The following is a 24648-nucleotide window of genomic DNA, read 5'->3' as shown; positions in this document are numbered from 1 at the left end:
TGGTAAACAAAGTACATGTAACTAACACTATATAGCCTCAAAACATGGTTAAAACTATAATTGTGATATCATGGATGGTCAGTCCTTGCATCCATAGCTCTGTCTATGAATTTGAGAGTTGTTACATTTCTCCAGTCCCATTCCTTGGCTTTTTACCGAAACATGAGCGAATTCACGTGTTGTTTCAGATGCTGATTGCCACATTAAGGCTAAATTCATCATTAGAACCATAGGATAAATTATATGGTTCTAAAATTAATTTAGGCTTAAGATGCTTTTGCGAAACCGGGCCCTGAACGTTTCCTTTTTTAAACCTAGGAATCCATCATGGCCATTCCTAAAATTTGCTCCAGCTTCACAGTAGTGTTTTCTGTTGTGACCTAGAAAAGGTTACACTAGTTTTTGAAATTGTACTGTACTCAATGGTCTGAAAAATCATTCCGAGACAGGCGTGACTTCGAATGCGAAAAAACAGGAAGAGGTGTGTGCTCGTGCAGCCTACAGTCTGTCTTTGGGTTAGGTTACCATTTACCCGTTCAGGGGAAAATGGCGATAGGAAATACAATAGCGTAGATTCCCAGTATTATCATTTCCAGAAATTAAACGAAGGTAAGAAAAGTGAAAACAATTAGGCCTACTTCAATGTTACTTTGGCATGGATCTTCCGGATGTGATGTGTTTTTAAGTTTGAGTAGCGAGGCAGTTTATGCCATAGGTGGTATATATAGTAGGTCATATGGTTTTTGCTGATGCACGGAAACGCAAACCTAATGTCAGTGTGTGTCTGCGCCAGTGTTTGTTTTTGCGAGCAAGTTTGTGTTGGGGGTAGGGGTATAGGTCATGTCAGGAGACGGGGATATTTTATCAAATGCTTACATTTTGGTCTTGGCCATTTCTCAATGAATTACAATATGCTTTGGTGGAGGATTCGCCAGCTGATTCGATCCTGCTTATTTACATCCTGTGTATATTAAGGCACGGTGTAGCCTGTGCGAGATATGGCTTGGAAACATAGGCCCCTACTTCAATCAGGGATGAGTAATGGGCTTCGAATCGTCCCATTATCCCAACTGTTACACCGATTAGATTGAATGACGGATAGTTTTTAAGTAAACTGCCGTTTTTGTCCTAGTGATCAATTCTGAGCACAACCCATTTCTCATCCCTGGATTGAGGTATGCTTTCCGAGCCATATTTGACGTCGGCACTGTGCACGTGCCTTAATATACACAGGAACGCTGCTGTCCCACCCTGGTGCAAGCGTGTCTGTTCAACAAGAAAATGCTCAGATTGGCTAAATGTTCAACCAGGCCAGCTTCTGAAAATATTTTCTGTCATGTAAATGTCAGATATTAGAAGATATATTCATATTACGTTATGTCAATGTTCCTTCTATATATCAGGGCTGATGTGTACTATATTAACAGTATTATTGTTGTTGATCATTTTTCCATACTTGTGTGTTGATGATCAGTGCAGTGGTTGTTGCTGAGTCAGAATGGGAAACAACAGCAGTAGTGGTGAGCGGGCCAGTGCAGGTCAGGGTGAGAGGCCCTATCAGCGTGACGATGGACAAGGTGCCAAGGATGGAGCACGGCCCAAGATTATCATGGACAGCACAGATGATGCTGACCTGTTTAACACCCGAGAGGCTAAAAATGTACAGAAATATAGATAGTGAAGTCTAAAGGGGTTAATTCATTCAGATTTACATTGAAGTATTTACAAGGTTGCCTGTAGGGCAGGCTAAACCCAACATTTTTTTTCTGTGGGCCTCAATGTGTAGTGATGATGTTAATGTGAGTCCAATTGTGCCAGGCTCCTCAGGAGATCCAGGAGTTTCTAGCCTGGCAACGGGACCTTGAGAGTGACAGTAAATGTCCCAGTCAGGCCAAGCCCACTGTGTTCCGTTGGACAGGCGCTGGCAAAGAGATCTTTGTGTCTGGATCATTCAACAACTGGGCCACCAAGATTCCCCTCAACAAAAGGTGAGCAGGTTTGGGGAAAACCTGAACAAAGCACTTTAATTTGGCAAAATGTGAATAGTTGATACGGATTGAAATTGAATGATGTTTCCTATTCAATATTCTTTGTAATTGTGTTATTTTTCTGACCCAGCCAGAACAACTTTGCAGCGGTTGTGGACTTGCCTGAGGGAGAGCATCAGTATAAATTCTGTGTAGATGGACAGTGGACCCTCGACCCGACAGCGGTGAGTACAAACCCTCTGTCGGAATGATATAATACCATTCCCTCTGTGTTCAGTCTTTCAACTGTATTTCATCCTTCACAGGCTGTGTTGACGACCAAAACTGGCACGGTCAATAATGTCATTCAGGTGAAGAGGACTGACTTTGAGGTGTTTGATGCCCTCATGATTGATTCTCAGGAATGTGCAGACATGTCAGGTACTGATGCTTGATTACCATCATAATGTATGTGTTTTACCAATAACAACTCCATTTAGTGTTGAAGGCCATTTAATTTCTGATGGTAAATTAATTAACGTGCCTAATTTCACCTGGTGGTTTACTGCACATTGAATCATAGTATGTGTCCCTGTGATTTCAGACCTCTCGAGTTCCCCTCCGGGACCCTACCAGCAGGACCCATACATAACCAAGACGAGCGACAAGCTCAAGAACCCCCCCATCCTGCCACCACACTTGCTGCAAGTCCTACTCAATAAGGACACTGGCGTGTCTGTGAGTGATGGTTTAGAGGCTGGAGAACACCTTCATTGGGAGTCATGATTATGGAAATATGTTTTTATTTTCTCTGATTGATGTCAATTTCTTAGTGCTAATTGTTTGTTTTCTATATCCTGAACAGTGTGACCCAGCCCTTCTTCCAGAGCCCAACCATGTGATGCTCAACCACCTCTATGCCCTCTCCATCAAGGTAGATCATTGCTGCTCTCAACTCATTTGTTTCCTCACTAGACCAGACACCTCAGCAGAGATGGGGTCAATTACATTTCCTGTTGTCCGTTGAATTTGACATAGAATAGCGCAATTCAAATCTTGTGTTAAATAGACCTCAACTCTGCATCTCAAGACATTCCTGCCTGATCCGTGTCTATTTTATTTTCTTTCAGGATGGGGTGATGGTTCTTAGCGCAACCCACCGCTACAAAAAGAAGTATGTGACCACACTTCTGTACAAGCCGATCTAATCATGCCATCATGTGCTTCCTGCCTAGAAACGTTTCAAATCTATTCTTGTATAATTCTGTTTTTTATATCGATGATTAAACTTCTCTATCTCAGATGATTTGTAAATAATATGACCACTTGACCTTTTTAAGAGTTAAAATGTTCAGATATCTTCATATTAGCGCATGGAAAAAGACCTGCGTTTGCCAAACAGACGCTTATCATGCTAGTTAATGGAAAAGTATCATTGTGTAATGGTGAGACAAAAGCAGCTGCTACAACACTACACCAGAAAGTGGAGATAGCCATATAAATACACAAACCAAGGTGGACAAAACGTTATTGGATTCAGTCCAGAAATGACCTTGTTAGACTGCTTTTGCATATTGATTCTTGGTCTAACACCTTTTGATCTCACTTCCACTCGTACACTCCAATAACTATATTACAGTGCATTCGGAAAGGATTCAGACCCCTTGACTTTTTCAATATTTTGTTTTTCGAAAATGGATTAAATAGTTTTTCCCCACTCGTCAATCTACAGACTACCCTGTAATGACAAAGCAAAAACAGGTTTTTAGAAACTTTAGCAATGTATAAAAAAAGAATAACGGATATCACATTTACATAAGTATTCAGAAACTTTACTCAGCGCTTTTTTTTAACCTTTGGCAGCAATTGCAGCATCAAATCAAATGTTAATAGTCACATGCGCCGACTACAACAGGTGTAGATCTTACAGTGAAATTGTCACTTACAAGCCCCTAACCAACAATGCATTTAAAAAATATGAATAAGAAATAAAAGTAACAAGTAGTTAAAGAGCAGCAGTAAAATAACGAGACTATATCTGTCGGCACCGACAGAGATGGCCGCCTCGCTTCGCGTTCCTAGGAAAATATGCAGTATTTTTTTTTTTTTTACGTGTTATTTCTTACATTGTTACCCCAGGTAATCTTAGGTTTTATTACATACAGTCAGTGGGAACTATTGGATATAAGAGGAACGTCAACTCACCAACATTACGACCAGGAATACGAGTTTCCCCGAAGCGGATCCTCTGTTTTGCCCACCACCCAGGACAACGGACCGTATCCCAGCCGGCGACCCAAAACAACTACGCTGTAGAAGGGGCAGACGGAGCGGTCTTCTGGTCAGGCTCCGGAGACGGGCACATCGCGCACCACTCCCGAGCATACTACTCGCCAATGTCCAATCTCTTGACAAATAGGTTGATGAAATCCGAGCAAGGGTAGCATTCCAGAGAGATATAAGAGACTGTAACGTTCTTTGCTTCACGGAAACATGGCTCACTTGATGCCCCCAAGCAGACACATCGATGGCCCTGAACAAACTTTATTTCACTCTATGTTAACTGGAAACCACATATCCTGAGGCTGCATTCATTGTAGCTGGGGATTTTAACAAGGCTAATCTGAAAATAAGACTCCCTGAATTCTATCAGCATATCGATTGTGCTACCAGGGCTGGTAAAACCCTGGATCATTGTTATTCTAACTTCCACGACGCATATAAGTTGAGTCGTGGTACCACGACTCAATTTTGTTGCTTCCAGGCTATAGACAGAGACTAAAACAGGAAGCTCCCGCACTCAGGTCTGTTCAACGCTGGTCCGACCAATCTGATTCCACGCTTCAAGATTGCTTCGATCACGTGGACTGGGATATGTTCCGCATTGCGTCAAACAACAACAATGACGAATACGCTGATTTGGTGAACGAGTTTATTAGAAAGTGCATCGGTGATGTTGTACCCACAGCAACTACTAAAACCTAACCAAACCAGAAACCGTGGATTGATGGCAGCATTTGCGCGAAACTGAAAGCGCAAACCACTGCTTTTAACCAGGGCAAGGTGACCGGAAACATGACTGAATACAAACAGTGTAGCTATTCCCTCCGCAAGGCAATCAAACAAGCTAAGCGTCAGTATAGAGACAAAGTAGAGTCACAATTCAATGGCTCAGACACAAGAGGTATGTGGCAGGGTCTACAGTCAATCACGGATTACAAAAAGAAAACCAGCCCCGTCGCGGACCAGGATGTCTTGCTCCCAGACAGACTAAACAACTTCTTTGCTCGCTTTGAGGACAATACAGTGCCACTGACACGGCCCGCTACCAAAACCTACGGACTCTCCTTCACTGCAGCCTACGTGAGTGAAACATTTAAATGTGTTAACCCTCGCAGGGCTGCAGGCCCAGATGGCATCCCCAGCCGTGTCCTCAGAGCATGTGCAGACCAGCTGGCTGGTGTGTTTACAGACATATTCAATCAATCCTTATCCCAGTCTGCTGTTCACACATGCTTCAAGAGGGCCACCATTGTTCCTGTTACCAAGAAAGCTAAGGTAACTGAGCTAAATGACTACCGCCCCTTAGCACTCACTTCTGTCATCATGAAGTGCTTTGAGAGACTAGTCAAGGACCATATCACCTCCACCCTACCTGACACCCTAGACCCACTCCAATTTGCTTACCGCCCCAACAGGTCCACAGATGACGCAATCGCAACCATACTGCACACTGCCCTAACCCATCTGGACAAGAGGAATACCTATGCGAGAATGCTATTCATCGACTACAGCTCAGCATTTAATACCATAGTACCCTCCAAACTCGTCATCAAGCTCGAGACTCTGGGTCTCGACCCCGCCCTGTGCAACTGGGTACTGGACTTCCTGATGGGCTGCCCCCAGGTGGTGAGGGTAGGTAACAACATCTCCACCCCGCTGATCCCCACAAGGGTGCGTTCTGAGCCCTCTCCTGTACTCCCTGTTCACCCACGACTGCATGGCCATGCACGGCCATGCACGCACCCAACTCAATCATCAAGTTTGCAGACGACACTACAGTGGTAGGCTTGATTACCAACAACGAGATGGCCTACAGGGAGGAGGTGAGGGCCCTCGGAGTGTGGTGTCAGGAAAATAATCTCACGCTAAACGTCAACAAAACAAAGGAGATGATTGTGGACTTCAGGAAACAGCAGAGGGAGCACCCCCCTATCCACATCGACGGGACAGTAGTGGAGAGGGTAGTAAGTTTTAAGTTCCTCGGCGTACACATCACGGACAAACTGAATTGGTCCACCCACACAGACAGCGTGGTGAGGAAGGCGCAGTAGCGCCTCTTCAACCTCAGGAGGCTGAAGAAATTCCGCTTGTCACCAAAAGCACTCAAACTTTTACAGATGCACAATCGAGAACATCCTGTCGGCCTGTATCACCGCCTGGTACGGCAACTGCTCTGCCCACAACCGTAAGGCTCTCCAGAGGGTAGTGAGGTCTGCACAACACATCACCGGGGGCAAAATACCTGCCCTCCAGGACACCTACACCACCCGATGTCACAGGAAGGCCATAAAGATCATCAAGGACAACAACCACTCGAGCCACTGCCTGTTCACCCCGCTATCATCCAGAAGGCGAGGTCAGTACAGGTGCATCAATGCAGGGACCGAGAGACTGAAATACAGCTTCTATCTCAAGGCCATCAGACTGTTAAACAGCCACCACTAACATTGAGTGGCTGCTGCCAACATACTGACTCAACTCCAGCCACTTTAATAATGGAAATTGATGTATAAATGTATCACTAGCCACTTTAAACAATGCCACTTAATATGTTTACATACCCTACATTACTCATCTCGTATGTATATAGTGTACTCGATACCATCTACTGCATCTTGCCTATGCTGTTCTGTACCATCACTCATTCATATATGTTTATGTACATATTCTTCATCCCTTTACACTTGCGTGTATAAGGTAGTTGTTGTGAAATTATTAGGTTAGATTACTCGTTGGTTATTACTGCATTGTCGGAACTAGAAGCTCAAGCATTTCGCTACACTCGCATTAACATCTGCTAACTATGTGTATGTGACAAATACATTTTGATTTGATTTGGTGGTCTGCTTGAAACGTGGGTATTACAGACGAGGTCAGGGAGAGGTTGAAAATGTCAGTGAAGAAACTTGCCAGTTCAAGGGTTTTCCTTTATTTGTACTATTTTCTACATCAAACCTATGAAATAAAGCATATGAAATCATGTGGTAACTGAAAAAGTGTTAAATACATCCAAATAGATTTTATGTTTGAGATTCTTTAAAGTAGCCACCTTTTGCCTTGATGACAGTTGGCGTTCTCTCAACCAGCTTCTTAAGGTAGTCAACTGGAATGCATTTCAATTAACAGGTGTGCCTTTAGTTCATTTTTTGAATTTATTTCCTTAATGCATTTAATGCTACCTTGTGTTTTGACAAGGTAGGGGTGATATACAGAAGATGGCCCTATTTGGTAAAAGACCAAGTCCATATTGAGGCAAGAACAGTTCAAATAGGCAAAGAGAAAAGACAGTCCATCATTACTTGAAGACATGAAGGTCAGTCAATACGGAAAATTTCAAGAACTTTGAAAGTTTCTTCAAGTGCTGTCACAAAAACCATCAGGCGCTATGATGAAACTGGCTCTCATGAGAACTGCCACAGGACAGGAAGACCCAGAGTTACCTCTGCTGCAGAGGATAAGTTCATTAGAGTTAACTGCACATCAGATTGCAGCCAAAATAAATGTTTCACAGAGTTCAAGTAACAGACACATCTCAACATCAACTGTTCAGAGGAGACTGCGTGAATCATGACGAGAAGCTAAATTTAAATTTGCTATCGTAAATGTTAGCAACACCTCCGCCTTTGCGGGATGCACGGGGGAATATGGTCACTAGTGTAACCAGGAGGTGAGGCCTCATTTAACACAGTAAATTCATCAGGCTTAAGCCATGTTTCAGTTAGGCCAATCACATCAAGATTATGATCAGTGATTAGGTCATTGACTATAATTGCCTTTGAAGTAAGGGATCTAACATTAAGTAGGCCTATTTTGAGATGTGAGGTATCACGATCTCTTTCAATAATGACCGGAATGGAGGTCTTTATCCTAGTGAGATTGCTAAGAGATTAAATTTGCAAACATTTCTAAAAACCTGTTTTTGCTTTGTCATAATAAGGTATTGTGTGTGTAGATTGAGGATTTAATTTTTTTTTAATCTGTTTTAGAATAAGACTGTAAAGTAACAAAATGTGGAAAAAGTCAAGGGGTCTGAATTCTTTCTGAATGCACTGTATACAGGTATTCTCCAGTTATTACTTACACAGACTTCTATGTGTTCAATACAAATACAGAACTAACAAACACATACTCAAAAGAATGCCATTCAATCATTTAATAGGTCAACAGTTTAATTGGCACAGTAAATTCCATTCCAGCAAACATGACACACATCCATGAAACAGGATTCCTAAACATTCAGTGAATCTACAGTAGTTTCAGATGTTTGTACTGCTTCCAGAGGATTTGTCTTGGCTCAGGTGATACAGTGAGTTTTGGGGTCCAGGTTATTGTTCTCAGGGTTGTAGGTGGACTGGGCGAAGCAGTTGGCGGTGACTCGGTCACACTCGCACACTGAGGCCTGGCACACATCGTTGGAAGCTGAGGCGTGAGCAAACAGGTTTAGGTTTTCATGATAAACATTAGTTGCAGTTATAATCAGAAAGCTGAAACCTCACCTTTACTTCATTGCATCTGACAATATTATAGAGCTTGGGCAGATTGTATAGTTTATTGAAAATGTATGTCCACAAGTTATTTTATTATTTCTACAATTCAGTTGTTACCTGAACAGGAGACCTGCCCATTCGTGCAAGAGAATATGTACACCTTGATATAAGGGACGTCAATGATGGGACGGCACTCTGGAAGATGCCTGCTCGCTCGGTAGCAGAGGTCGTGGACCTCACAACACCTGAGAGAAGAAAGTAATGAGTTTTCTGAGATGCACAGAAACACCTGGTCATGATGTCCGACACAAGTGGAATGAAATCCAGTTACCTATCCAGGTCATCCTTGGGAGTCCCAGTCCCCCCCAAGCCACACCAACAGCCATAGTTATTGTACATGAAGGGGTTGACATCAGGCTGGGTGCACGTGATCATTCTGCCAAATTGCCACAGAGCCTGGGGCTGCAGTGAACCATGGGCTGCGTATGCTGGCAGAGGAGGGAGGTGAAGCTATCAGTCACACTACTGCACATATTCCTGACATTGAGGTTCCAAATAAGAGTTACAGAGGGCATCTGAAATCATCTCAGACTGTATGTATATTCTTAGGCACATGAAAAAGTGGACAACAAGCTTCGGATCAATATTGAAATGTGACAGGCTTACCGGTCAGCAGCAACAGGAGGGATTTTGGATGCATGACAGAGGAAGAATTGAGGGTATACACCAACCTTACCACCTCTTATATTAGATGAAGGGATGTCAAGGAGAACAAGTGCTAAAATGGGAGGTAAACTGGGAGGGGTTGTGTCATACAGCCAGGAATATGAATGATATCTCAGCTAATATGCTTTCCTCAGATTCTAAACTTGTTTACCCAATATTGCTACTGCTATCATGGATACAAATTCAAAACAGAAACATGAGATATGACACGTAATGGAAAACATGGGTTGAATGTGATTTGTTATGCTATTGGGGGCTGCTGAGTAATACCAGCCTCGGGTCTATAAAGTAGAGTTTAAGTAATTTAAACCCTAACTGAAATATTGGCTATTGGATGTTTTATGGCTGGATTAAATAAATATGTAAATTCTCTATGGTATATCCAATCAAATTAGACTGATTTATGTCATTGTTCTTCTTTTTTATTGCTTTCCTAAAGCAGTCATTGTTAGGGTTGAAATACCAGCATTGTCCTCTATCATATCAATTGCTAATACTCTGAAAGGTACATTTAGCATTTCCCCTGAAGTTCTTCCAAAGTACATTCCAGCAGACAGCTGTGTAAATAACAAAACACATGCTTAAATTCTCACACATTTCCATTACACAACTCCAGTCAAGCCTTGAACCATGACCTAATGAGTCTCCTGTATTTCTGCATATTGCTCTTGAAAAATGTTTTTAATCACTGAGATTAACCTGGTTAAATTAAGGTTAAATAAATAAAACATGTAACCGGTATTGAAATGTGATTCAATACACCTTTATCACTATACACATGTTAATTAAAATATGTCTGTGCAGTCTACTGTGCACTGTGTATCTCACCCTATCTAATCATCAAAAGCCTGCCCCTAAAGGCCATGATTCTATATATATCAGTTGCGTTCCAGATCAGTGACACTCTTCATCACCAAAATGAGGTCTTCTCACACTCTGCTGCTGTTAGCCTTCTGTCTGCCAGTCTGTAAGTATTTTTAATTACACTGTATTTTAAGACAGAGCTTTGATGCTGGCTATGCTTTTTAATAACAGAGCAGTGTACAGTCATCCTGTCATAGCTTTCTTTGCAGAAAATATTCCTTTAGTCAAGTCAGTGTGCACTGCAAAATATTTTACTCACAGCTGGTTGTGCAAAATACATTTACATTAAGCAATAAGGGCTCACCGGTCACGTTGCCCAGTTGTGAATGTGACGTTGCCCAGTTCAACCATGATGCCGTATGGTTCCATTTGAGTGATTCACTAGTTTTTATTTGTTCCTGATATAAAAATGGTAATGTCCGGTGTAGATATTTGAATGTGCTCTGTCTGTCTGAGACGTGGCCTCTCGTGTGTTTCAGTGCTGGCGGTGCATGAACCCAACCCATGGGCACTATGGCAGTTCAGAGGGATGATCGTCTGTGTTAACCCTAGCAGCTGGCCTGTGCTGGACTACGCTGACTACGGCTGCTACTGTGGGAAGGGCGGCTCAGGCACACCTGTGGATGATCTGGACAGGTATGCATTCATGGAGGGGAAGATGGGGTCAGGGATAGTGAACACGGCAAGAATCTGAGAAGAGGATTCATTTGAACCTGGAGGTTGTGTACACGGTGTAGGTGGATGGCGGGAGTTATACAGTGTGTTTGGGGGGGGGGGGGGGGCTATATACATTACCTTTAACAGGAAGTCAGTAACTATACTTGTGTTAAAACAGATGCCCTCTGTGTGTTCCAGATGCTGTCAGGTTCATGACTACTGCTACTCTGATTCCATGCAGCACGAGGATTGCTGGGGCATCTTTGACAACCCTTACACTGAAATATATAGCTACCAGTGTGACAGAGCCTCTAAGACTGTCACCTGCAAAGGCGAGTGTGATCAGCATAACTATAGGATTCAAAAACAGTCCCTTTGTCAAAATATAACTTTTATTCTGCAACAGCACCCTCTTTAGGATGGTCTAGTCCTCTGCATCTTTTAAATTGGAGAAGCTCTATTTTCCTTCCCCCTTGAAAACCATTTACCATTACCCCATCTTTCTCTCTCGATTTTCCCTCTTCTTCCCCTCCCGCCTCCTTATTTTTTCTTCTGTCTCTCTCTCATACAGAAAACAACAATCCGTGTGAGATGTTTATCTGCGAGTGTGACAGACAAGCAGCCATGTGCTTTGACAAGGCGGGGTACAACCCAGAGCATGAGCACCTTCCCGGTGAGCACTGCTAGTATGGTAATGCACGGGGAACCAGGACATAACCTGCAGTGGCCCACCTTCTCTTGAAATCAATAACAGCTGTTATGATCCAATATGTGCCTTTGTATTGGTTATTGCTATTCATATACACCCACAGATAGAGTGGAAAAGACCTCCAAGAAAGCTATTAAATTCTGACATACCAAGGTTTAATTAAACTTTATTCTGTGAATAAGCTCACGTTATACACTGTGTGTTTCTTATGCTCAATACCATAATTTGTGATTGTTGTACAGTCACTGAAAGAAATCCATCCTTTCTCCTGTATCCTGAGACTGTCATGTTAAATCAGTCGGGCAGCTCTGGCATAGCTTACAGCTCATGTGTCAATGGCAAGCATGGGTCTACTGTTTCTCATTTCCCCTTTGCCTCACAGATGTAATTGTACATTAGGTTGCAATCTGCATCATTCCAAAGCTTGCGTCGTCTGTGTGGACCGTTATGAAGCTGTCCACAGTCCTCTCCAATCACACCAACCTGCCAGTCGTCTGGCTGCCCTTTATCCCAGAAGCTGAGCAAAGACAGTAGAGGGAAGGATATTACATATTATAAACTGGGTGGTTCGAGCCCTGAATGCTGATTGGCTGACCGCCGTGGTATACCACGGGTATGCCAAAACATATATTTTTACTGCTCTGGTTAGGTTGGTAATCAGTTTATAATAGCAATAAGGTATCTCGGGGGTCTGTGGTATATGGACAAAATACCACAGCTAAGGGCTGTACCCAATCACTCTGCATTGCGTCGTGCATAAGAACAGCCCTAAGCCGTGGTATATTGGCCATATATCACGCCCCCTTAGGCCTTATTGCTTAATTATAATGTCTGATGACTGTGTTTTTAGTATGTGATAGACAATATCCCTAGTCCAGAGGAGGCTGGTAGGGGGAGATATAGGAGGATGGGCTCATTGTAATTGGCTGGAATGGAATCAATGGAATGGAGTCAAACAAGTTTTTTTTTCATGTGTTTGATGTGTGTGGTGTGTTTGGTACCATTCCATTTATTCCATTTCAGTCATTACACTGAGCCTGTCCTCCCACCAGCCTCCGCTGCTCTACTCTCATCATCCCAGTACTCCCTTACTGTGGAGTTGATTTGTAGTCAGTTCCATCCACCCAGGTCCAGTGGCCCTCTTGTGCTCTCTCCACAAGCCCAACCCAGTATCTCTTTTCTGCATCAATCACTTGAGAGATGTAGTCCTAAACAGCACAAATAAAGAACATTTAACATAGCCCACAGCTCTTGATATGAGACCAATACAACTTCATCTCCTTGGCCTTACCAGCTCATCCTCACTGTTAAGAACAAGCAGGTGTGCTCCCAGCTCAATACATTTTTCCTCTGCACTGTTCCAGTTGAGCTTCCTTTTTGATGCCAGGTAGCAGCTATCCTGGAAGGACCACCATTCTTCACTACAAGTTCCTGAGGAGGACACAATGTTTTGCACAATGGATAGGGATGGACTTCATCTACCAATAAGTCACTTACCTCTCACTGGAAGCTGGAATTCATCATAATAGTTATGGTTGATAGTAGCTGGGTCTGAAAGGGACAAGAGTAAGATAATGAATGAAGGAAGGAGTGAGAGATTATGAACAAAGCATCTACAATGTTATCCACTGATATACAGTGCTTTCGGAAACTATTCAGACCCCCTGACCTTTTCCACATTTTTGTTACATTACAGCCTTATTATAAAATTGATCAAATAGTTTTTTCCCCCCTCATCAATCTGACAAAGCAAAAATTGGTTTTTAGACAATTTTGCAAGTGTATTACAAATAAAAACAGATATTACATTTGCATAAGGATTCAGACCCTTTACATGTTGAAGCACCTTTGGCAGCGATTACAGTCTTGAGTCTTCTTGGGTATGACGCTAAAAGCTTGGCACACCTGTTTCTCCCATTCTTCTCTGCAGATCCTCTCAGGCTCTGTCAGGTTGGATGGGAGCGTTGCTGCACAGCTATATTCAGGTTTCTCCAGAGATGTTTGATCGGGTTCAAGTCTGGGCTGTGGCTGGGCCACTCATGGACATTCAGAGACTTGTCCCGAAGCCATTCCTGCGTTGTCTTGGTGTCTTTAGGGTCATTGTCCTGTTGGAAGGTGAACCTTCACCCCAATCTGAGGTCTTGAGCAGGTTTTCATCAAGGATCTCTCTGTACTTTGCAACATTTTTTAAAAACCTTTATTTAACTAGGCAAGTCATTTAAAAACAAATTCTCATTTACAATGAAAGCCTATCGGAAAACAGTGGGCTAACTGTCTTGTTCAGGGGCAGAACAACCTATTTTTACCATGTAAATTCGGGGATTCGATCCAGCAATCTTCCGGTTACTGGCCCAATGCTCTAACCACTAAGCTCCCTGCCGCCCCTCCATTCATCTTTGCCTCGATCCTGACTAGTCAAACAAAAAACATCCAGTCCACGGCAGTCCTGTGGGCGAAAACAGCTAGTTGATGAGAGGTTGAAGGAGAAGCTAACAGGCGGGCCACAAATAGGCAAATAACGGCACAGTACTAGAGCGGTGTGCAGAATGGCATCTCAGAATTCACAACTCCTCGATCCTTATATTAGGTCCCACCGTTGACAGTGCACAGATCTGGGGAAGGGTACCAAAAAAAATCTGCAGCTTTGAAGGTCAACTAAGAACACATTTGCCTCCGTCATTCTTAAATGTAAGAAGTTTGGAACCACCAAGACTCTTCCTAGAGCTGTCCGCCTGGCCACTGAGCAATAGGGGGAGAAGGGCCTTGGTCAGAGAGGTGACCAAGAACCCGATGGTCACTCTGACAGAGCTTCTGAGTTCCTCTGTGGAGATGGGAGAACCTTCCACCTGTAGAAAGGCCCATGGAGTTGGTGGAATCATTCCTATAATTAATGGCCACTTGCTCAGCTGGGCCAGGGGCACTTTAATTAGGTCATGTGGAAATGTCCGACAGATCTCAACTCATTAAAAGGAGGAAATCGCCATCGCCAGACCTCGCTGCTTTCTCTTCCTTAACTCTGTCTAATCCAGACATTCTGTGTGTCCATGAATCAACGTAAATCCACCGAATCTGTTACCTTTCATCTGAACTATCTGTTGCGATCGGGAGAGCGGGCCATCAGTTATTGTTTATAGTTATTAGCGTGGAGCGCGGCTTGGAGCACATGCTTCAAACCTATTGTGTTATGTCAATGGACAATGATCACGGCCTTACGGATCATCACAGCCCAATTATGCCATTGACATATGGTTGAAATGTAACGAAATTACATGTACATATGAAGACAAACCTGAAAGGATGAAATATGAAACATCATTACTGTTTGCTGAACTGATCAATTCTGATATCAAACTGATGGAGATTATAGATTAAATAACCGATAACTGATTGAATTATTTGTATTATTATTTTCATGATTATGATGAATACTTATGAGCCGAACTGACTCAATGACGATTCCTATTGACTTCTTATTGAACTGAATTGCTGAATTACCTAATTATGTTAATAATGAGAATGATTGTTATGATTTGATCTTTGTGATTATGAATTTGATTGGATACATGTTATTCTGTTTCCTTTGTTATGCAGCACAGACAAACTACCCAATAAATACCACTTTATGGTTAAAGGAATTCCTGCCTCAGTCTCATCCATTCCTCTGTCACCTGACCCATGACCACCTGTTCACCTTCACAGTCAGTCATTCTACCTGTCCAGCTACCCACACAGATTCCAATAATCTTTCATCACCAATCATGCCTTTATGGTAGAGTGGCCAGACGGAAGCCACTCCTCAGTAAAAGGCACATGAAGGCCCGCTTGGAATTCGCCAAAAGGCATCTAAAGACTTTCAAACCATAAGAAACAAGATTCTCTGGTCTGATGAAACCAAGATTGAACTCTTTGGCCTGAATGCCAAGTGTCACGTCTGGAAGAAACCAGGCACTGCTCATCACCTGGCCAATACCATCCCTACGGTGAAGCATGGTGGTGGCAGTATCATACTATGCGGATGTTTTTCTGTGGAAGGGACTGGGAGACTAATCAGGATCGAGGGAAAGATGAACAGAGCAAAGTACAGAGAGAACCTGCTCCAGAGCGCTCAGGACTTATGTATATGTAATATTTTTTTTTCTTCTAAAAACCTGTTTTTGTTTTGTCATTATGGGGTATTATGTGTAGTTTGATGAGGGAGAACAACTATTTAATCCATTTTAGAATAAGGCTGTAAAGTAACATGTGAAAAAAGTCAAGGGGTCTGAATACTTTCCCAATGCACTGTATGTGTCCAAAAAACAAAAATAATTCCTGAGCTTTCTAGATATAGGACAGACAATTCAAAACCTAATTTCTTATTATTTATTTTTCGACTGTCTGTTTCGCCATTTATACATGTATTATTCAATGTGTTTCCATGGTCTACAGTAGTAAAGGCCAAATTCAATATTTTATCAAATAATCTAGTATATACAGCTGAAGTCGGTAGTACATACACTTAGGTTGGAGTTATTAAAACTCGTTTTTCAACCACTCCACAAATTTCATGTTAACAAACTATAGTTTTGGCAAGTCGGTTAGGACATCTACTTTGTGCATGACACAAGTCATTTTTCCAACAATTGTTTACAGACAGATTATTTCATTTATAATTCACTGTATTACAATTCTAGTGGATCAGAAGTTTACATACACTAAGTTGACTGTGCCTTTTTCAACAGCTTGGAAAATTCCAGAAAATGATGTCATGGCTTTAGAAGCTTCTGATAGGCTAATTGACATCATTTGAGTCAATTGGAGGTGTACTTGTGGATGTATTTCAAGGCCTACCTTCAAACTCAGTGCCTCTTTTCTTGACATCTGGGAAAATCAAAGGAAATCAGCCAAGACTTCAAAAAAACAAATTGTAGACCTCCACAAGTCTGGTTCATCCTTTGGAGCAATTTCCAAACACCTGAAGATACCACGTTCATCTGTACAAACAATAGTACGCAAGTATTAACATCATGGGACCACGCAGCCGTCTTACCACTCAGGAAGGAGACGCGTTCTGTCTCCAAGAGATGAACGTACTTTGGTGCGAAAAGTGCAAATCAATCCCAAAACAACAGCAAAGGACCTTGTGAAGATTCTGGAGAAAACCGGTTCAAAAGTGTCTATATCCACAGTAAACCGAGTCCTACATCGACATAACCTGAAAGGCCGCTCAGCAAGTAAGAAGCCACTGCTCCAAGACTGCCATAAAATAGCCAGACTACGGTTTGCAACTGCACATGGGGACAAAGATTGTACTTTTTTGAGAAATGTCCCCTGGTCTGATGAAACAGAAATATAACTATTTGGCCATAATGACCATTGTTATGTTTGGAGGAAAAGGGGGATGCTTGCAAGCCAAAGAACACTATCCCAACTGTGAAGCACGGGGGTGGCAGCATCATGTTGTGGGGGTTCTTTGCTGCAGGAGGGACTGGTGCATTTCACAAAATAGATGGAAGGATGAGGCAGGACAATTATGTGGATATATTGAAGCAACATCCCAAGACATCAGTCAGGAAGTTAAAGTTTGGTCGCAAATGGGTCTTCCAAATGAACAATGACCCCAACCATGCTTCCAAAGTTGTGGAAAAATGGCTTAAGGACAACAAAATCAAGGTATTGGAGTGGCCATCACAAAGCCCTGACCTCAATCCTATAGAACATTTGTGGGCAGAACTGAAAAAGTGTGTGTGAGCAAGGAGGCCTACAAAACCTGACTCAGTTACACCAGCTCTGTCAGGAGGAATGGGCCAAAATTCACCCAACTTATTGTGGGAAGCTTGTGGAAGGCTACCCGAAACGTTTGATCCAAGTTAAACAATTTAAAGGCAAATACTTATTGACTGTATGTAAACTTCTGACCCACTGGGAATGTGATGAAAGAAATAAAACCTGAAATAAATCATTCTCTCTACTATTATTCTGACATTTCACATTCTTAAAACAAAGTGGTGATCCTAACTGACCTAAAACAGAGAATTTTTACTAGGATTAAATGTCAGGAATTGTGAAAAACGGAGATTAAATGTATTTGGCTAAGGTATGTGTAAACTTATGACTTCAACTGTATATACCTACAGGGCTCCTAAAATTCGCTATCTAAATTATCCATGGTATGACCATTTTTAAACAATTCCATATGTTAGCTTAGTACACACATTCCCCATGTACACATACAAATCAGGTCATGTCTAAAACAATGGGGCAATCTTTGATCTGGCTAATGGAGTTCTGAAATGTCATTTTTTTCTTCCCACAAGTGATCATAATGCCATTCCATATGGTAGTGGTTGTTCTGACACTCCCTATGGAATAGTACAGTGCCTTGCGAAAGTATTCGGACCCCTTGAACTTTGCGACCTTTTGCCACATTTCAGGCTTCAAACATAAAGATATAAAACTGTATTTTTTTGTGAAGAATCAACAACAAGTGGGACACAATCATGAAGTGGAACGACATTTATTGGATATTTCAAACTTTTTTAACAAATCAAAAACTGAAATATTGGGCGTGCAAAATTATTCAGCCCCCTTAAGTTAATACTTTGTAGCGCCACCTTTTGCTGCGATTACAGCTGTAAGTCGCTTGGGGTATGTCTCTATCAGTTTTGCACATCGAGAGACTGACATTTTTTCCCATTCCTCCTTGCAAAACAACTCGAGCTCAGTGAGGTTGGATGGAGAGCATTTGTGAACAGCAGTTTTCAGTTCTTTCCACAGATTCTCGATTGGATTCAGGTCTGGACTTTGACTTGGCCATTTTAACACCTGGATATGTTTATTTTTGAACCATTCCATTGTAGATGTTGCTTTATGTTTTGGATCATTGTCTTGTTGGAAGACAAATCTCCGTCCCAGTCTCAGGTCTTTTGCAGACTCCATCAGGTTTTCTTCCAGAATGGTCCTGTATTTGGCTCCATCCACCTTCCCATCAATTTTAACCATCTTCCCTGTCCCTGCTGAAGAAAAGCAGGCCCAAACCATGATGCTGCCACCACCATGTTTGACAGTGGGGATGGTATGTTCAGGGTGATGAGCTGTGTTGCTTTTACGCCAAACATAACGTTTTGCATTGTTGCCAAAAAGTTCAATTTTGGTTTCATCTGACCAGAGCACCTTCTTCCACATGTTTGGTGTGTCTCCCAGGTGGCTTGTGGCAAACTTTAAACGACACTTTTTATGGATATCTTTAAGAAATGGCTTTCTTCTTGCCACTCTTCCATAAAGGCCAGATTTGTGCAATATACGACTGATTGTTGTCCTATGGACAGAGTCTCCCACCTCAGCTGTAGATCTCTGCAGTTCATCCAGAGTGATCATGGGCCTCTTGGCTGCATCTCTGATCAGTCTTCTCCTTGTATGAGCTGAAAGTTTAGAGGGACAGCCAGGTCTTGGTAGATTTGCAGTGGTCTGATACTCCTTCCATTTTAATATTATCGCTTGCACAGTGCTCCTTGGGATGTTTAAAGCTTGGGAAATCTTTTTGTATCCAAATCCGGCTTTAAACTTCTTCACAACAGTATCCCGGACCTGCCTGGTGTGTTCCTTGTTCTTCATGATGCTCTCTGCGCTGTTAACGGACCTCTGAGACTATCACAGTGCAGGTGCATTTATACGGAGACTTGATTACACACAGGTGGATTGTATTTATCATTAGTCATTTAGGTCAACATTGGATCATTCAGAGATCCTCACTGAACTTCTGGAGAGAGTTTGCTGCACTGAAAGTAAAGGGGCTGAATAATTTTGCACGCCCAATTTTTCAGTTTTTGATTTGTTAAAAAAGTTTGAAATATCCAATAAATGTCGTTCCACTTCATTATTGTGTCCCACTTGTTGTTGATTCTTCACAAAAAAATACAGTTGTATATCTTTATGTTTGAAGCCTGAAATGTGGCAAAAGGTCGCAAAGTTCAAGGGGGCTGAATACTTTCGCAAGGCACTGTACATACAGTGAGCTCCAAAAGTTTTGGGACAGTGACACATTTTTTGTTGTTTTGGCTCTGTATTCCAGCACTTTGGATTTGAAATGATACGATCTGAAAGTGCAGACTGTCAGCTTTAATTTGATGGTATTTACAGCAGCTTTTGTACATAGTCCCCATTTTAGGGGAGCAATTTTGGACAAATTCACTTATATGTGTATTAAAGTAGTGAAAGGTGTACTATTTGGTCCCATATTCCTAGCAGGCAATTATTACATCAAGCTTGTGACTCTACAAACATGTTGAATCCATATGCTGTTTGTTTTGGTTGTGTTTTAAGATTATTTGGTGCCCAATAAAATAAATAATAATAATAAATATTATGTCATTTTGGAGTCACTTTAATTGTAAATAATAATATAATATGTTTCTAAACACATAATGTGGATGCTACCATGATTTAAGGATTGTCCTGAATGAATTGTGAATAATGATAAGTGAGAAAGTTACACAAATATCATACCCTGTAGACATCCTAACCTCTTACCATTACAATAACAGGGGTTATTGATCTTTGTGCCTCTGTAACTTTCTTACTCACCATTATTCACGGTTATCCATAATCATGGTAGCATCCACATTAATAAAGAACTGTTCCAAAACACTTTTTAGTCTTACTTACAATAAAAGTGACTCCAAAATGACACAATAAATTATTCTCCATTCAGTTCTTATTGGGCAAAACATATTCCGAAACAGAACCACAACCAAAACAAACTGCAAAAGCATCAAGTTTGTAGTCAAAAGCGTGCCAGGAATATGGGACCAAATACTACACTTTTGACTACTTTAATGCACTGAAAGTGAATTTGTCCAAATACTTATGAATACTTCAAATGAGGGGACTAGATACATAAAATGCTTTTATTTCTAAATGGTAAAACAAATATGTATAACAATACCCTCCGATACATTATAAGGGGAAATTCTGTACTGTCGCCTCATATGAAACATTTGATCTCAAATTATCTCAAACCCAAAATACTGGGCGGCAGGGTAGCCTAGTGTTTAGAGCGTTGGACTAGTAACCGGAAGGTTGCAAGTTCAAACCCCCAAGATGACAAGTTACAAATCTGTTGTTCTGCCCCTGAACAGGCAGTTAACCCACTGTTCCTAGGCTGTCATTGAAAATAAGAATTTGTTCTTAACTGACTTGCCTAGTTAAATAAAGGTAAAAAATAAAAATAAAAATAAGTACATGTCTAATATAATATATAATCCTTCAACAAGGCTCTGAGGATTATTAGTCCTTTAGTAATAAAAGCCTTTAAACATCACTGTACCTGAACTGGAAGATGTGGCACAAGCACTTATCACAGTCTTGTTCAGGGACTCAAGGTAAAGATGAACATCAACTATCGCTTGGTTTAACTGAGAGACTTAGGAAAATGGAGGAAGGATTGATTGAAGAAAAAAAATATTCATATGAAATTATGAATTGGTAATAGAGAGTTTAACAATACAATTTGATTTGTCTTTTGGTCCTCTTGAATGATAAATGAACTGTACAATAAGCAAGCCTTACATTTAAGTCCAGTTATCAGCAGTAGTATCAACAGGAGAAGCACCAAGACACCATACAGGAGATGAACCACCCTGCTCTGCATACCTGAAATAATATACAGTGGAAAGAAAAAGTATGTGAACCCTTTAGAATTACCAGGATTTTTGCATAAATTGGTCATAACATTTTATCTGATCTTCCTCTAAGTACCGATAGACAAACACAGTCTGCTTAAACTAACACACAAACAATTATAATTTTTCACGTCTTTAATGAACACACTGTGTAAACATTCACAGTGCAGGTTGGAAAAAGTACATGAACCCTTGGATTTAATAACAGGTTGACCCTCCTTTGGCAGCATCAACCTCAACCAAACGTTTTCTATAGTTGCGGATCAGACCTGCACAACGGTCAGGAGGAATTTTGGGCCATTCCTCTTTACAAAACTGTATCAGTTCCACAATATTCGTGGGATGTCTGGTGTGAACCGCTCTCTTGAGGTCCTGCCACAGCATCTCAATCAAGTTGAGGTCAGGACTGACTGGGCCACTCCAGAAGGTGTATTTTATTATGTTCAAGCCATTCTGTTGTTGATTTACTTCTGTCTTTTGGGTTGTTGTCCTGTTGCATCACGTAACTTCTGTTGAGCTTCAATTGGCTAACAGATAGCCATACAATCTCCTGCAAAATGTCTTGATAAACTTGGGAATTCATTTCTCCATCGATGATAGCAAGCTGTCCAGGCCCAGAGGCAGCAAAGCAGCCCCACCATAGTTTACAGTTGGGATGAGGTGTTGATGTTGGTGTGCTGTGCCTTTTTTCTCCACACATAGTGTTGTGTGTTCCTTCCTTCCAAACAACACAACTTTAGTTTAATCTGTCCAAATAATATTTTGCCGGTGGCACTGTGGAACATCCAGGTGCTCTTTTGCAAACTTCAGACGTGCAGCACTGGGGTTTTTTGGACAGCAGTGGCTTTTTCCGTGGTGCCTGCCAATGAACACCATTCTTGTTTAGTGTTTTACGTATCGTAGACTCGTCAACCGAGATGTTACCATCTTCCAGAGATCTCTGTAAGTCTTTAGCTGACACTCTAGGATTCTTCTAAACCTCATTGATCATTCTGCACTGTGCTCTTAGTCATCTTTGCAGGACGGCCACTCCTAGGGAGATTAGCAAGAGTGCTGAAATTTCTCAATTTATAGACAATTTGTCTTACAGTCTTTTAGAGATACTTTTGTAACCCTTTCCAGCTTTATGCAAGGCAACAATTCTTAATCTTAGGTCTTCTGAGATCTCATTTGTTCGAGGCATGGTTCACATCAGGCAATGCTTTTTGTGAATAGCAAACTGAAATTTTGCGAGTGTTTTTTAATGGGGCTCTAACCAAAATCTCCAATCTCGTCTCAATGATTCGACTCCAGGTTAGTTGACTCCTGATTAGCTTTTGAAGTCATTAGCCTAGGGGTTCACATACTTTTTTCCAACCTTCACTGTGAATGTTTAAATGATGTATTCAACATAGACAAGAAAAATACAATAATATGTGTGTTATTAGTTTAAGCACACTGTGCTTGTCTATTATTGTGACCTAGATGAAGATCAGATAAAATGTTATGTAACGTTTATGCAGAAATCCAGGTAATTCCAAAGGATTCACATACTTTTTCTTGCCACAGTACATGGAATATGAAGGCACATTAACAGATATTGATTAAAATAGATGAGTTTACCTCTTTGTGGGATGATTTTCCTCAGACTGTGGTTACTTTCAATGTCAGACGTACCAAATTGATCATACTGAATGGAATCCATTTCTTGAGGAGAGATTTCCATTTTGAAAATGAACGGTCTTTAGTGCTTTTGTATGCCCTGACTCAGAATGAAACATGTCACTCATCGCGTCCAGACATTTGCAATTTAGAGATAGAAAAGCTGGTAATCCGTAATGCATCTAAAGTTCAAATGTCCCAAATGAACCTGTGCTGTGGTAGTGAATTTATTCGTGCCAGGACAGTAAAGCAAATGAAAAGACAGCTAGGTGATAGGAGCTCTTATGTTTTAAGGTCATAGAATAAATAGTTGAATATTAACCTCTCAATCAATAGTCTCTATGCTAACCTGCATCTCACAATCACATGAAATACAGACACCATAATGATTGACTTCCCAATTTGGATTATTATGTGTCTAAATCTCAACACACAGACTAGAGGAAAGTAAAGAATGCTGTATTTAGAAAAAATATGATTAAGTTCAGATATGATATGATTATTCAATAAAAGTCCAGGTTTGAAATGTAGTAGGCTACATACATATCATATCGTAAATGTTAAGGCTAAATTTGATGATGGTGAGAATGATTTTGCTGCCTACTACCAAACACAACCCCCCCCAAATCTTGGAACTCTGACACCCACTCTGCACTTATCCCTTACCTCACTCCTGTTATGTTCATGGAAATGTGAACACCTCTCAGCTGATCTATCAGTCTGTCCAGTCTTCTTTTGGTATTTGACCAAAAGTTCAAAGTTGTGTTTGTGTTTAGTCCTCCCACTGAGTTTGTTATATGTGATATTGAACAAAGAACACAAACAATTCTGAGAAGTAACCAATCCAAGCTTGATATAAAGAACAATATAGAAGATTTGATAGCATAGGCCTAGGCTATATAAGAAGTCAAGATTATTATGAACTCATTCAGACAGAGTAGAATTTACCATATGGTTCATACAATTGGGTCCATATTTGATGATTTAGTTTACTGTAGATGCAAAACTGAAGAATCTGGTACAATGTTGGTTAGGGTCATTTTCTCACATAGTCTCTGCGTAGGGCTATAACTAGTGGGCTACTGTAAAAAAGTTTAGTTAAAATCTCACTTTTAGGCCTCCCGAGTGGCGCAGTGGTCTAAGGCACTGCATCACTACAGATCCTGATTCGATCCCAGACTGTGTCGCAGCCGGCCGTGACCTTAAGACCCATGAGGCGGTACACAATTGGCCCATTGTTGTCCGGGATTGGGGAGGGTTTAGTGTACTGTGTTTCCTCCGACCCATTGGTGCCTCTGGGTTTGGCCGGGGTAGGCCGTCATTGTAAATAAGAATCTGTTCTTAACTGACTTGCCTAGTTAAATAAAGGTTACATTTTAAAATCAAATGTAAAAAATATTCTGCTCCAACCGTTACCACAAACCCGTCCTCCCCGTCCACTTAAGGTGCCACCAACCTCCTGTGCTGTACTCGTATTTTTGGCCAAAGAGGGGGGGGGAACACTTCAGAAACTCCACCTCAAACTTGCATTTCAAACAGGACGTTTAAAAAAATGCTTACTATTTCCTCATATAGGATGATGTCATCACCCTGAGGAGGATGAGCGGGCCAATCAGCGGTCTACTTGCGTTCATATTTTTAATGACCGGTATAAG

The 24648-nt window shown here is 41.4% G+C and overlaps 4 protein-coding genes across 5 annotated transcripts; 2 read left to right on the top strand and 2 right to left on the bottom strand.

The window, feature by feature from the left end:
• Window positions 1-500: 500 nt before the first annotated feature.
• On the top strand, window positions 501-3268 carry LOC115111016 (5'-AMP-activated protein kinase subunit beta-1-like). 2 transcript variants are annotated; one of them, XM_029636902.2, is made up of 8 exons: window positions 501-609; window positions 1475-1660; window positions 1819-1988; window positions 2119-2212; window positions 2294-2408; window positions 2572-2705; window positions 2833-2901; window positions 3098-3268. In XM_029636902.2, exons 2-8 carry the CDS (start codon window positions 1499-1501, stop codon window positions 3173-3175), a joined length of 822 nt encoding a protein of 273 aa, XP_029492762.2. In that variant the 5' UTR covers window positions 501-609; window positions 1475-1498; the 3' UTR covers window positions 3176-3268. The 2 variants fall into 2 exon arrangements, with proteins under 2 accessions (XP_029492762.2, XP_029492764.2); XM_029636904.2 differs by having other exon boundaries at window positions 504-609; window positions 1480-1660.
• Window positions 3269-8388: 5120 nt separating this feature from the next.
• Window positions 8389-9513, bottom strand: LOC115111501 (phospholipase A2, minor isoenzyme-like). The gene is made up of 4 exons (XM_029637616.2): window positions 9404-9513; window positions 9069-9225; window positions 8855-8982; window positions 8389-8669 (listed from the first exon to the last, which is right to left on the bottom strand). Exons 1-4 carry the CDS (start codon window positions 9435-9437, stop codon window positions 8545-8547), a joined length of 444 nt encoding a protein of 147 aa, XP_029493476.1. The 5' UTR covers window positions 9438-9513; the 3' UTR covers window positions 8389-8544.
• pla2g1b (phospholipase A2, group IB (pancreas)) lies at window positions 9421-11875 on the top strand. Its single transcript, XM_029637615.2, has 5 exons — window positions 9421-9456; window positions 10346-10430; window positions 10807-10963; window positions 11183-11316; window positions 11556-11875. Exons 1-5 carry the CDS (start codon window positions 9436-9438, stop codon window positions 11669-11671), a joined length of 513 nt encoding a protein of 170 aa, XP_029493475.1. The 5' UTR covers window positions 9421-9435; the 3' UTR covers window positions 11672-11875.
• asgrl1 (asialoglycoprotein receptor-like 1) lies at window positions 11840-23425 on the bottom strand. The gene is made up of 7 exons (XM_029637614.2): window positions 22955-23425; window positions 21240-21323; window positions 20998-21093; window positions 13191-13244; window positions 12985-13124; window positions 12786-12901; window positions 11840-12210 (listed from the first exon to the last, which is right to left on the bottom strand). Exons 1-7 carry the CDS (start codon window positions 23055-23057, stop codon window positions 12054-12056), a joined length of 750 nt encoding a protein of 249 aa, XP_029493474.1. The 5' UTR covers window positions 23058-23425; the 3' UTR covers window positions 11840-12053.
• Between the last annotated feature and the right edge of the window lie 1223 nt (window positions 23426-24648).

Source organism: Oncorhynchus nerka, linkage group LG27, assembly GCF_034236695.1.
Source record: "Oncorhynchus nerka isolate Pitt River linkage group LG27, Oner_Uvic_2.0, whole genome shotgun sequence".
Lineage (NCBI taxonomy): Eukaryota > Metazoa > Chordata > Actinopteri > Salmoniformes > Salmonidae > Oncorhynchus > Oncorhynchus nerka.
The sequence above is the reverse complement of the archived record's forward strand: the minus strand, read 5'-3'. Positions and strand labels throughout refer to the sequence as shown.